Raw genomic sequence first — 12,304 nt, 5'->3', positions numbered from 1 at the left:
CAGCATGTTCTCCTCCTCCTCTGTGCGTACAGTGGCACGCCTACTTGCAACTGGAGGTGGAGTTGGTGCTGGCGACAATGCTATCCCTGGCCTATCTTTGTCCGCCAGAGTCGTGCTACCAGCTGGTAGGTCTTTTTTTGCCTTCTTCGGTAGTAGATTCATGCTATCTCCACTATCATCAGGTTTACGCTTCTTCGAAACAGCTTTCTCTTCAAGTGCGGCTTTGGCCTTGCCGGTCATCTTGATGACACGTTTTTCTTTAGCTGCGAGAGCATTGTCGAGCTGCATGGTGGGGAGTGGTACTAGTGGGTGATGAAAATTTGCAGGGCCAGAGACGTGTTACACCAGTAATATATTGTGGCATCATATTGTTTCAAGTTTGACCGTTTGCGAGTAATAAATGTATCACTATCTGACATATTGCAGCGCACGAGCCGACGTCAACATGTCGCTCGTCTACGCTCGTTTTAGCTTGGGCTCGGACCTGTCACTCTTCCTCCTCCTCTATCTCGGATCGTTCGGTCTTCCTCGTGTCGGATCTCTCGGACGTCAACATGACAGCACTCCCTTTTAACCTAACCCGCACCAGGGTACGGGTACGGGCATGGGTATCGCAACACTCGACCCGTACCCGTACCCCATAGGCACCCGTACCCCGTACCCGCACGGGTTACCAGTACCCATGCAGTACCCTAATCCTATGTCGTCGTCACATAATTTGTCAACATTACATCAAAAATTCAGCTGCGAGTGTACCTTGGGACTCTTATTATTCGTGTCGGGACCACGTATGGGATGGCAGTTCCATTCTGCTTGAAAATCTGAGCAATCTTGATTGATCTCGTCAAGAAACAGACTCTGGAGTAACCAAATGTGACTAGGGATATGAGGGTTAAGCCCATGATGATTTTCGAGTCGAGTAAAAAAGGCTCTCCATCTCCGGGCAAATTGGGTGCCAACCTCGACCCACAAACGCTCGATCCGTGAGTTCCGTGTCGAACTTGTGCAGGGGGTTAGCATGTAACATAAGCCAATGAAATCATAACTCACGATCCCCACATGAATGATGCACGTTGTGGTCCGTTTTTCATTATCATGTAAGTTGCAATGTCAATATTCTCTCCACCACGATCTCCTCGTACACAAGAAGGTGTCCCGAAGTCTTGTGTCGCATGTTTGAAAAGGTCCAAAACAGTAGTTGAACGATTGTTGTTGCTAGCTCTAAGTCCTGTTATCTGATGGAAATGGAAATTAGAATCAATAGACTGCAAACGAAACATGTCAGACTGTTCTGCAAAATCCGTCAATAAATCCATGAATCACGACCCCCCCATCGGATCAATTTATGATGCCCATCTACATGCCATAGCGCATTAGGCCGCTTGACATGGTACTTCCGTCGACGTTTGACTCGTCGGTCTCGTAACACCTGACCTAATCCATCCACTCGACGGAGTGATTCTACCACTCGTCGATACTGCACTCGTAGGCCATGTCTGCGGAGAAATCCAACAATGTACCTGATACCTGAATCGGGTTTGTTTTTCTTGAACTCAGTGACGAGAAGATCCAGGTCAGTATTGGTGAGTTCGGAGTATTTTCGTTCAACTCCATGGTGCTTCATATATAGTCGTAGTGTGTTTCTGTGGACTCCGAGCATCTCAGCAAGTTCAGTAAGTTTAATTTGCCGAGAATTCGAGACTGCTTCAGCGAGGAATTCGACATCAATAATTTTTTTTGGACGGCCTGGATGGCCTGTTTGCAGCAAGGCCACTGGGTCCGGAAACACGACATTATCATCCATGCTGGAATTTATTATCATAGTCAACAACACGACGGCTCAAAATACACGTAAGTAGACAAATTACCTATTTTGCGTATTGTTCCGAAATGTTGACAAAAGCATGGAGAGATCTCCTAGCAAATGTGCTGTGTAAGACAGCCAATCTTGCATCTCGTGTCCTCGAGGGTCGCGTGCGAGGGCTTCAAGCAGTGGTATGGCATCCCCCGATACTGTTTCTATGTGAAATGTAAGCTGGAGAGGATCAGCATCCTCTTGATTCAGGATTCGATAGGCATGTCGGTAAATATCTGACAAAGTATCATGAGCGGTGAGAATGTTTGCTGACCATGGAGCCTGAATTGACGTGTGAGACGGAAGGCGAGGGAAAGTATTGGGCAGTACTACAGGCATCACAGTAGATCAACTTGAATATGGAGTAGCATGCGATGATGACAATGTTCAAAAGCGTGAGAGTCGGTGAGACAGACCTAACAATGGTCACAAAAGTATCGTTCTCATTTGTTCCGGTCACTGGAGTGTGTTCAAACTTACCCTCTGCTTCCAAGTAACCACTCTTCAATCAACTCTCAAGGACTCTTGTCAATATTCAACGTTCAACATCCTCCGTGCCTCAAATTGCAGATATGTCAGCAACTCGACACCTTGTCTACTACTTTCATGCCTCAAGTCACATCTTCCAGGTGGGTTATATTTGTTCATCTCGTTTCGAATCACAGCTTGAAATTCTCATGCTGGCAGGTTGAGAACACACTATACAAACTCTGCAGTTCAATTTTGTCTGCATCTTCGAACGTCTTTTGTGACATGTTCGACGCTACACAACACACCGGACAAAAAGAGCTAGATGGCATGAGTGATGATAAGCCAATTCACCTTGAGGGAATATCCCGGGAGGCTTTAGAATTGTTTCTCGAGCATACCTTTGGAAGGTATGTTGATGCCATTCACACCATTTTTTTTCTTACCCAGTCATTTAATGATTTGTAGGATGCGTACTGGCTCATACACAGTTGATGAACTCACAAAATTCCTCCACTTCTGCGACATGTACCAATGTCACCATGCGCGAGAGTTCGTTGTTTCCCGCGTGTTTTCAGCACGTTTCCGCTTCCATCCGGCTCAATTGATCAACATTGCTATCAAATACCATGTTCGTTCTGTATTTCCCTTCACTTTTAAGCAACTCGCAGAAACTCCCATTACCGAGATCACCCATGCACACCGGGAGCTGATGGGAAACGATGTTTTTCTAAACGTGGTTTATGTTCAAGCTGCGCTTGATCATCACCGTCGAATTGTAGCTGCGGAGGAGCCGAAGATATTAATGCATTCAAACGAATGTCACAATCCAACTGGTTGTAACGAGGACTGGCACGCTATATGGTGGAATGGTATGGGCCGTTTTCTTCTCGATGGCAGGAATGCACAACCATATGGCGATGCCGTTAAACGTTTCAAGGAGCTGTCATTTGGCCGCGTCAGCGAGGGGTGCAAAGAAATCATGTTCAAAATTCTCGATCAGGGAGCGGCATTCCAGCACGCCGAACACTTCGTTTCCGAGGCCTGCCAATTTCTAGTAGAGAAATTGGTGTTCGAGCCTTCATCCTCCTCGTAGCTATGCATTGGTAGTAGTTTGACGAGGGCTTTGGCCCATCTATAATGTCTCATCATATTTGTCAAGACTCATTAAATTCATACAGAGAATCTTAAAAATATAAACGGGTCAATCAACACAAACGCGCAGGCGGAAACGCAGAAACTCTTGATGAAAACGCGCCAGCTCTCAATTGACGAAAACGCGCACCACGCAAGCTGCGGAACGCGCAAATATTAAATGTGCAGATATAACGCCATAAAAAGGAAGGCAAATGGACAGCGAGGGTTATCGCATGAGACAACAGAACAGCCTTTGCACGTGATGAGACGGTGCGAACAACGCGGACAACAAGGATCTGGCGCGGATGGTGAAAAGAATTCTTCGATTGTTTGACTTGTCACATATGACGGGGATAACAACTTGCAATCGACGAGTGACTGGTAATAGTTCTGCGAAATTGCATCATTTGAATGTGAATTGCCGCCTTGAATGCTAACTGTCGTGCGCACCGTCAAATCGTCCCTGGAGAAAGGATGGTTAATATTCATCGACATCATGAAGTCAAGTAGTCAGACTCTGTGCTCGTCTTTGAGTCCTGAAACGTGTACTGATCATGTGGCATATTATGTGTCAGCTAGTAGAGACACTCACGCTGGTGAACGTCGTCGATGTGGTCAAGACTGTCAGAGATTTAGGGGCCTCGGCTCACTTTGAGCATGCACGTGACTGCCTTGACCGATTTGGGATCTAACTTAGAGCACCGCTGGTATAGGTTGAAAAACTCGCACTCCCACTGGCATTTGTCGATTAGTAGTATCCCAATTCATGCCACTTGTAGGGGCCATCGGCCAGAGATTCAGCATGTCCTCATCATACTCGGACCCCAGATTCTTATTGGGATTATACCAGAGCACAGATCAGATCTTTGACTGGCCAGGCACAAACTTACAACCAAAGCGCCCTCCCTGAGAACGAAGGATGATTCATGCAAGCGCTTCGCCCCCATTCCCAGAGTCTAGCTTATCTCCAATAATGGCGACATGGAACGTCGTGGGCGAGATTGCGAATGTTGGCGGCGTTACTTCCATAGTTCAACTATCTCTGCAAGTCATCCTTGCAGTCAACAGCTATGCTTCATCCGTTGCAGGGGCAGAGACTGCACGTATGAGCCTTCACAACGAACTCACTTCCATCAACAAAATCCTCAATCAGATATTTTTCCTCGCTCAACATTCCAGTCCTGACACGTCGACGCCCGAAAATGACTCGTCTCCTCTGGACAGCGCATTAAAGGAGTGCGAGAAAGCCTTACAGGATCTTCGTGACTGGATACCGGAGAACAAGCGCCGGTCGTTATTCGGCGCAAAGCTAGCTTGGCCATTCAAGGAAGCTGATATTATGAAGGCTGTTGTTAGATTGGAGCGTTGTAAAAGTACCCTTTCGTTAACGATTTCTGGCGCCCTCTTGTACGTGTTGATCTGAATTTGGACCCTGGGCACTATACATAATTATGTTCATTCCAGGTCAGATATGAAGGAGCTGAAAGCTTTAACCAAGGAGATTCATGTGTACGCAAAGACTGAGGCAGCAAACATCAAGCAGGCCAGTGAGGTCGAATACCTACTTCACCCACTTCTTAAGAGAAATCATTATCTCTACTTCGACACGTCTCATTCAGCCTTTGCGCCATCGAGCACAGTCGACATGGCCATGGTTCCTGAGGAGAGGCTACAGATGCCTGCCACGACACCAACCATCACCAGCATGCGCATCATACACGATGCTATTCCTGAATGGCCTATCGACCTTGACTTCGATTCGGACGCTCCTATAACGGTCGGCGATGTTCTGAGGATGATCCATTCTTCTCTACACCTCCAAATTTCTCACTCCAACTGGGCCCTGCTAACTCAGAGTGAGGAAACCGAGATTGCGAGAGCATATACCGCCAGATACAGGAGCATCCCTTCCTCGGCTGAGCTCGAGGCAAGCGAAGGAGTCAAACGTGTTGATTATTTGATGGGCAAACACATCTTTAAGGGACTTGTCAAAGCTCCGGACGCGGATGGTGTCTGCCACTGGAAGATGATCACGTCACGGTGAAGGTTGTCTGCCCCACTTTCTATTCCCTTTGTCGACCCTTTACGATGAATATGTTAGGAACATTCATATTGACTTGGTACAAGTATGGACATCCCCTATATGTATCTAGGTTCAAACTATGTAGAATATCTCTATTGGTTTTTTGGCTGGCTCGTGTTGGGCTCGTGAGCATTGAAACCTTAAGCGCACCATATAAGTACTACGTAATATTGTCGTTTCAAGGCTTATATTTCAACACATCACGATTCTGGAGGATCACAGCCATCATGTCCTCATCATACTTGGGCCTCGGTCATATACCACGCCTATACTAACACGGGTAAGACCTCAGTACTCAGCGCTCACTAGCTAGGCACATGACAGCCCAATCCTTACGGCGGTGAGAAACAAGGGACAACCCCGAAGGGCGCTTCTAGTTTTCAGACTCAAGCCTGAGGATAATTCATGCGAGCGCTTCGCCCCCATTCCCTTCACCTTACCCCCAACCATGGCGACATGGAACGTCGTGGGCGAGATTGCGAACGTCGGCGGTGTTACTTCCATAGTTCAACTATCTCTGCAAGTCATCTTTGCAGTCAATAGTTATGCTTCATCCGTTGCAGGGGCAGAGGCTGCACGTATGAGCCTTCGCAACGAACTCACCTCCCTCAACGCATCTCTCAATCACATATTTTTACTCCTTCGACAATCGGATGCTGCGTTGTCAACGCGAAGAAACGACTTATCTCCTTTGGACAGCGCATTAAAGGAGTGCCAGAAAGTCTTGCAAGATCTTTGTGAGCGGATACCAGAGAATAAGCGTCGGTCATGGCTTGGTTCAAGGCTAGCGTGGCCCTTTCAGCAAGCCGATATAATGAAGGCTGTCGATAAATTGGAGCGTTGTAAAAGCGCCCTTTCGCTGACCATCTCTGGTGGTCTCTTGTACGTGCTTCGGATTTGGATTCTGAGCGCTGAGACACAATTAATGTCCATTCCAGGTCACATGTGGCAGAAATAACAGCTACAGCCAAGGAGATCAAGCTGGATGTAAAGGATGAGGCGCAAAATATTAAGCAGGAAATTAGCAGGAGAACGAGTGAGGTTAAACAAAAGATTGGAGATGACGCGCTAGTGGTCAGAGAGGAAGTCACGGCTGCGAAATTGGCAATTACTGTGTGTATATCTGGTCGAATCTCAACGCATACTGATGCTAATTAATGACTAGAATAGGATCGATAACAGCATCGCTCACATCACATCCACGCAGGAAATGATCACGAGAAGACACGAACAGGAGAAGCTGGAAAGGGTGATTAGACAAGCACAGGGTATGCCTATTCAGCCACTGGCCAATCACATTCCATCGCTCATAAGCGCGATCACTCAGACCAAGAACGAAAGGACTTGTTACAGTGGCTGGGAGGGTTCGACTGCACGGTCAGGCATGAAGAAGTTTCCGCTCAGCGACAAGAGAACACATGCACCTGGGTATTCGAAATGAAAGCTTTTCGTCAATGGAAGACACCACCCACAGCGCAGCGTGGTAAATTCTTATGGATCAATGGCAAGCGTTAGTACTTCTACGAGCTTTAATTATAATCTATTTATAACATTATACCTCAGCTGGAGCAGGGAAAACTGTTCTTGTGTGAGCATTCATCTCTGTTACCAGTGCACAATTACTGACACATACAGTTCTGCAATCATCAACGAACTTGTGGCCTGTGGCGAGACACCAGTGTATTTCTACTGTGACTTCCGCCATGAAAGAACCACAGACGGAGCTATCGTTCTACGCTCCCTTCTTGTCCAGCTGCTGAGACAAGCACGCGTCGATTGGAGCTCAGAATTCACCGACCTCTTTCGTAGGAAATCAGAAGGGGCTGAAGCTCCCGTTGACTTTGTCGTCTTATGCGACCTCGTCTGCCGCTCTTTGAAATTCCTCATACGGCCGGTCGCAATAATCGATGCCCTTGATGAATGCAAACGCGTTGGGACATTCCTCACACGGCTGGTTAGCGGAGTGAATGAGGGTGATCTGCGACTGCTTATCACCAGTAGGACGGAGCAAGCTATTTCCAGTGCTCTGTCCGGCTTACCATCGCTGGCATTAAGCGACTATGCCCGCTTGATCAATAACGACATGGAACTTCATATCGACAGAGAAATAGGGGCTCGCCCGAGGCTTGCATCTCTCGCCCCGGATCTGAAACATGAAATACGAACATCGCTCTTGCAGCAGGCCGATGGAATGTCAGTGAACGCCTACGTTTATCTTTCAAGCCTAATACTCTGCTCGACAGGTTCCGTTGGGTGGACTGCCAGCTGGATGCAATCAGCGCTTGCCGATCCGTTAAGGGGATATCAGACTCGCTTAAGAGTCTCCCGAGAGGCCTTTACGAGACATATGACAGAATATTGCAGCAAATTGAAGAGGCCGGGCCAGATCGTAGGTCTATAGTAGAGCGGACGTTGATGTGGCTGGTCGCTGCTCTGGAGCCACTCAACCTATCTCAACTTGTTGAGGCTTTGAGTATAGAGATCGGAAGCACAACGCTCAACCAGAGGCTTAGCGTTATGTCCCCAACCGATCTCTTGGAGATATGTAGCTTTCTGGTGAGCTTCGACGAGAAAACCCATGTTGTGACTTTGTCACATTACAGTGTGCGGGTAAGGTATATTCTTCTTTTGATAAGATGATTGCTCATGCACGTTACTCAAGGAATATTTGATGGCAGGCGAGAACGCACAAAAGTACCGCCATCTACTCGAAGATGCCCACCGACACATTGTCCAGTATTGCGCGCAATATTTGATCAGCGATGATGTCCTTAATTCCAGCAGCACCCGCCCTATGCTGCGTTATGCACTTGATATTGGGCTCGGTGCGCATATGACGTCTATCATACACGAGGAAGACTCTGTGCTTTCTTGCCTGGAGGATCTCCCGGGCCAGTTATGCATTCGGCATCCTTGGAATCACCAAGTGGCTCGCGACAATCCCTGGCAGATTTGGCTTGCCGATCCCAAAAGCATCTGTGGCATTCTCGTCCGTTTTGGACCTGATTGGATGATACAACGGCATTTGCGAGAGCGTCGGGAGCATTGGAATGATGTGCTACAATTCGCAATTTTGGAGGGACGTACACAGCTCGCCAACGTTGTATTGGGTTTTGGAAGAGATGTCAATTTGCCCATCACAATTGGCTCACAGACTACAAGCCCCGTGATGTTTGCCCTCCAGTACAGCCCACAGGAACTCGTCGAATGCTTCCTCCGTAGAGGCGCCCGTCTCCCTGTTGACGCTATTCATACTACACTCGAGCAACGGGAGGAAGTGGGCTCCGACATCCTTTCATTGCTCATTTATCACGGTGCGAATGTTCGTGCAATACACGCACATTTTCAAGACGATCCTCTCCACACTCTCCTTCGCAAAGATGCCCAGAGTCAGGAAGTGTACCTGGAGGCTTCACGTGTCCTCGTCGATGCAGGGTGCGAATACAATGCTCTGAACCGAGAGGGATGGCGGCCTCTTGACATTGCCATCATGAAATCACTCGATGAAGTCGCAGATTTCCTCCTCCAAAAGGGTGCCACCGCCTCGGATGATGCTATTCGCAATCACCTTGAGAATGAATGCCTTAACGTTGCCCTCATCTCTACACTTTTACGGCATGGTGTGGGTGTGAATGTGCAACGTAACGGAGCCAGTCCCCTCCATATTCTTTTTGGTTATGAGGAATGGACCGACGACTGGCTCGAGTTCGCACAGGCACTGATCGAAGCAGGATGCCCGTTTGATATTGAAGATGACGCAGGGCAAACGCCACTGCTCCTGGCCATCAGATATGGGTCGCCCGACCTATTGACATATCTTATATCAAGAGGTGCTCATATCCCTCTTGACGCAATCCACGATCACCTAGAGGATTATTGGGTTGATCGTTCAGTCATAGATACCCTTATCCAACATGGAGCGGATGTGAATGCGGTGCGCAATGGAGCTAATGCCCTTCACGCCCTGCTCTCTCACGAGAACTGGAGAGATGACTGGCTCAGGACGGCACAACTACTTATTGAAGCAGGGTGCTCAATTGATGTTGAAGACGGAGAGGGTTATACGCCTCTCCGCTTGGCTGTTAGATGCGGATCGTTGCCATTGGTAAAAGATCTCATCGGAAGAGGCGCCTGCATACCGGCGGGCGCAATCCACGATTACCTTGGGAATGATTGGATCGATCATGCCATTATATCCGCCCTCGTCCAACACGGTGCTGATGTGAACGCGCAGTGCAACGAACGCAATCCCCTTCATTCTCTGCTTCATCATCGGCATTGGAAAGAAGAATGGTTCAAGACAGCGCGTATACTCGTTGAAGCGGGATCTTCGTTAGAAGCTGTAGATGAAGCAGGTCAAACCCCGATCTACCTGGCCGTTATACAAGGGTCAGTCACCCTAGTGAAATATTTGGTAGGAAGAGGTGCTCGCGTTTCTGCGGACTTTGTTCTCGATAACCTCGAGAACGGGTGGATCGACACTGCAGACCCCCTTGACAACAACCTCGAGAAGGACTGGATCGATTCTGCCATGGCTTCTGTATTTGTCCAGCGCGGGGTAGATGTCGACCATGATGGTGGCAATTTACTCCATGCTCTGGTTGGACATACAGACACGCAACGCGACAACTTCAAGATAGCGGGAGTCCTAATTGATGCAGGGTGTTCATTGGATGCCACAGACAGAGTCGGAAATACCCCCCTTCATCTTGCTATTCGACAGCAACCGCTCCCTTTCATAGAGTATCTAATAGAACGAGGTGCCCGTGTTCCCGTGGATGCTATCCATGCTGCACTTCAATCCGCTCAAATCGACCCGGATGTCGTTTCGGTGCTCGTCGAGCACGGCGCAGACATCAATGCAGTGCATTTTGGTGCTAGCCCTCTCCACATACTCCTCACTCACTGGAATTTGGGAGGTGATTGTCTCGAGACAGTCCTCTTCCTCCTCGACGCGGGATGCAGCTTGCACGCCATGGATGACAAAGGGAATACCCCCCTCCACCTTGCCATCAGACTTCACTCTCTCCCTTTAGTCGAATATCTTATCCAAAGAGGGGCTTGCATTCCGGCAGATGCCATTCACGATGCGGTTCATCCTGCCTACAATTCTGGAGTCGACTTGAATCCCGACATCATTTCGGCTCTTGTTGTTCGTGGAGCAGATGTGAACGTATTACGCTGTGGTGCCAACCCTCTTCACACGCTGCTTCGTTGCACGCAAAGTGGTGATTATCTTGCGATAACTCGTATCCTCATAGATGCAGGATGTCAATATGACAGACGGGACTCGGCTGGGTGTACGCCACTTTACCTTGCTATAATCCATGAAATACCCTCGGTGATGGATTACCTCCTCCTAAAAGGTGCTTCACTGCACATAGATTCCATTGGTATTGCTATCAAAGATCGCGATGTGGGCCCCGATATCATCCGAAACCTTCTCCAGCATGTTGCAGACGCGGACGTGTCCAGTCAGATGCTCACGCTATTGGGCCACCAGTCACCGTCCCCATTGTTGCATGATAGCAAGTGCCTAGAAATTACCAAAGCCCTCGTTGATGCAGGATGCGAACAAGGTGTCGACTTAGCTGGATACTCACCCCTGGTAGACCTAGCCATCACCCAGTCGCTCCCACGTGTCACGCAGTACTTCCTCCAAGTGGGCAGCCCTATTCACATTAATCATCCGGTGCACGTCACGCTCAATAGTGATGTGCCTGCTCCATGTACCAATTTCTATGGACAGGAGCAGTGGGTCGACCAGCTGCACACATGGCAGACAGATTGCCGATTCCAGACTATGCGGGCTCTCATCGAAGCTGGACATGATGCCAGCAGCCGAGATTCAGCGGGACAAACTCCGCTCAGTATCGCTATGCAAAAGCGAATCCCATCTGCAGTCAACTATCTCCTCGGAAAACTCGCATGCGGACAGCTCGATTTCTTCTGTGGATATGGACTAGAAGAACACAATGCGGAGATCATCACGGCGCTGCTTCAGAGCGGCGCCCCACTCCACGCGTTGATCCGCAATGTAATTACAGGTCCCGTCAGCATTCAAGACTTCCGCTTTTCAAACAACGGGATGCACGGTCCATTTTGCGAGCGAGACTGCGGGGAGATACTGCTGATTCTCATCGACGAGGGTTTCTCAGTAAATGCCGCAGATTCATCGGGAGACACACCCCTCCGTATCGCCATTCAACGCCAGCTCTTCCTCGTTGTTGAATATCTTCTTCGACGAGATCCAATATGTGACGTCGGCAATATCATCACTGCATTCGGCACCCAGTCTCACGTGTGGGAACACCTTCTTCAGAAATACGTGATGAACGTGGACCCCTTGCATACCCTGATCTCACGGATGCACTCGAGCCGCACTGGCGTGGACGAAGATGCTTACCTAGCAATTATGAAGAGCATCGTACAAGCTGGCTGTGATGTCAATACGCGGGACAGCAGTGGGATAACTCCTCTTCAGCATATGTGTAAACTTGAAGTCGATCAAAGATACCCTTTAGTCAGAGAATTTTTATGCGAGGAAGGGGCGGTGTAACGAAATGGGGCCCTGTCTGGACTTATTATTTCAGGGGAAGAAACGGTTGAATTATAACTCGGTGTACGATCATGTCCATTCACAAATTGTTGGGCCTCGGGAGCATCATTCGGCCAAATATACCGTAGTCATTATGCCAGTACCAGTTTATGAGAATATCGATGGATGTTTGATCAAAAGGAATCAGGTTCATCGCTGCAAC

At 48.6% G+C, this 12,304-nt stretch overlaps 3 protein-coding genes across 3 annotated transcripts; all 3 read left to right on the top strand.

The window, feature by feature from the left end:
• Positions 1-2,608: 2,608 nt before the first annotated feature.
• DEU56DRAFT_909870 (uncharacterized protein) lies at positions 2,609-3,419 on the top strand (the record flags this gene model as incomplete). Its single annotated transcript, XM_041357129.1, has 2 exons — positions 2,609-2,733; positions 2,792-3,419. The coding sequence occupies 2 exons, from the start codon at positions 2,609-2,611 to the stop codon at positions 3,417-3,419; spliced, it is 753 nt and encodes a 250-aa protein (XP_041211667.1).
• Positions 3,420-4,182: 763 nt separating this feature from the next.
• On the top strand, positions 4,183-5,673 carry DEU56DRAFT_786750 (uncharacterized protein). Its single transcript, XM_041352382.1, has 2 exons — positions 4,183-4,867; positions 4,925-5,673. The coding sequence occupies exons 1-2, from the start codon at positions 4,380-4,382 to the stop codon at positions 5,502-5,504; spliced, it is 1,068 nt and encodes a 355-aa protein (XP_041211666.1). The 5' UTR covers positions 4,183-4,379; the 3' UTR covers positions 5,505-5,673.
• A 60-nt stretch (positions 5,674-5,733) lies between these two features.
• Positions 5,734-12,283, top strand: DEU56DRAFT_786748 (ankyrin repeat-containing domain protein). The gene is made up of 8 exons (XM_041352381.1): positions 5,734-6,425; positions 6,482-6,656; positions 6,709-6,811; positions 6,871-7,053; positions 7,107-7,131; positions 7,179-7,736; positions 7,787-8,153; positions 8,206-12,283. The coding sequence occupies exons 1-8, from the start codon at positions 5,992-5,994 to the stop codon at positions 12,100-12,102; spliced, it is 5,742 nt and encodes a 1,913-aa protein (XP_041211665.1). The 5' UTR covers positions 5,734-5,991; the 3' UTR covers positions 12,103-12,283.
• The last annotated feature ends 21 nt before the right edge of the window (positions 12,284-12,304 follow it).

The sequence above is a fragment of the Suillus clintonianus genome (assembly GCF_016758775.1).
Source record: "Suillus clintonianus strain FC179 chromosome Unknown DEU56scaffold_15, whole genome shotgun sequence".
NCBI lineage: Eukaryota > Fungi > Basidiomycota > Agaricomycetes > Boletales > Suillaceae > Suillus > Suillus clintonianus.
Note: the sequence above shows the minus strand (reverse complement) of the source record. Positions and strands in the feature narration are given on the sequence as shown.

What these genes read in the sequence shown, in the direction of transcription:
- DEU56DRAFT_786750 (XM_041352382.1), top strand. Translation starts at nt 4,380, where the DNA reads ATGATTCATGCAAGCGCTTCGCCCCCATTCCCAGAGTCTAGCTTATCT. An exon ending in ACGATTTCTGGCGCCCTCTT is followed by an intron (nt 4,868 to 4,924) that starts GTACGTGTTGAT and finishes TGTTCATTCCAG; the next exon opens with GTCAGATATGAAGGAGCTGA.
- DEU56DRAFT_786748 (XM_041352381.1), top strand. Translation starts at nt 5,992, where the DNA reads ATGGCGACATGGAACGTCGTGGGCGAGATTGCGAACGTCGGCGGTGTT. An exon ending in CTGCGAAATTGGCAATTACT is followed by an intron (nt 6,657 to 6,708) that starts GTGTGTATATCT and finishes ATTAATGACTAG; the next exon opens with AATAGGATCGATAACAGCAT. An exon ending in TTGCAGCAGGCCGATGGAAT is followed by an intron (nt 7,737 to 7,786) that starts GTCAGTGAACGC and finishes TCTGCTCGACAG; the next exon opens with GTTCCGTTGGGTGGACTGCC.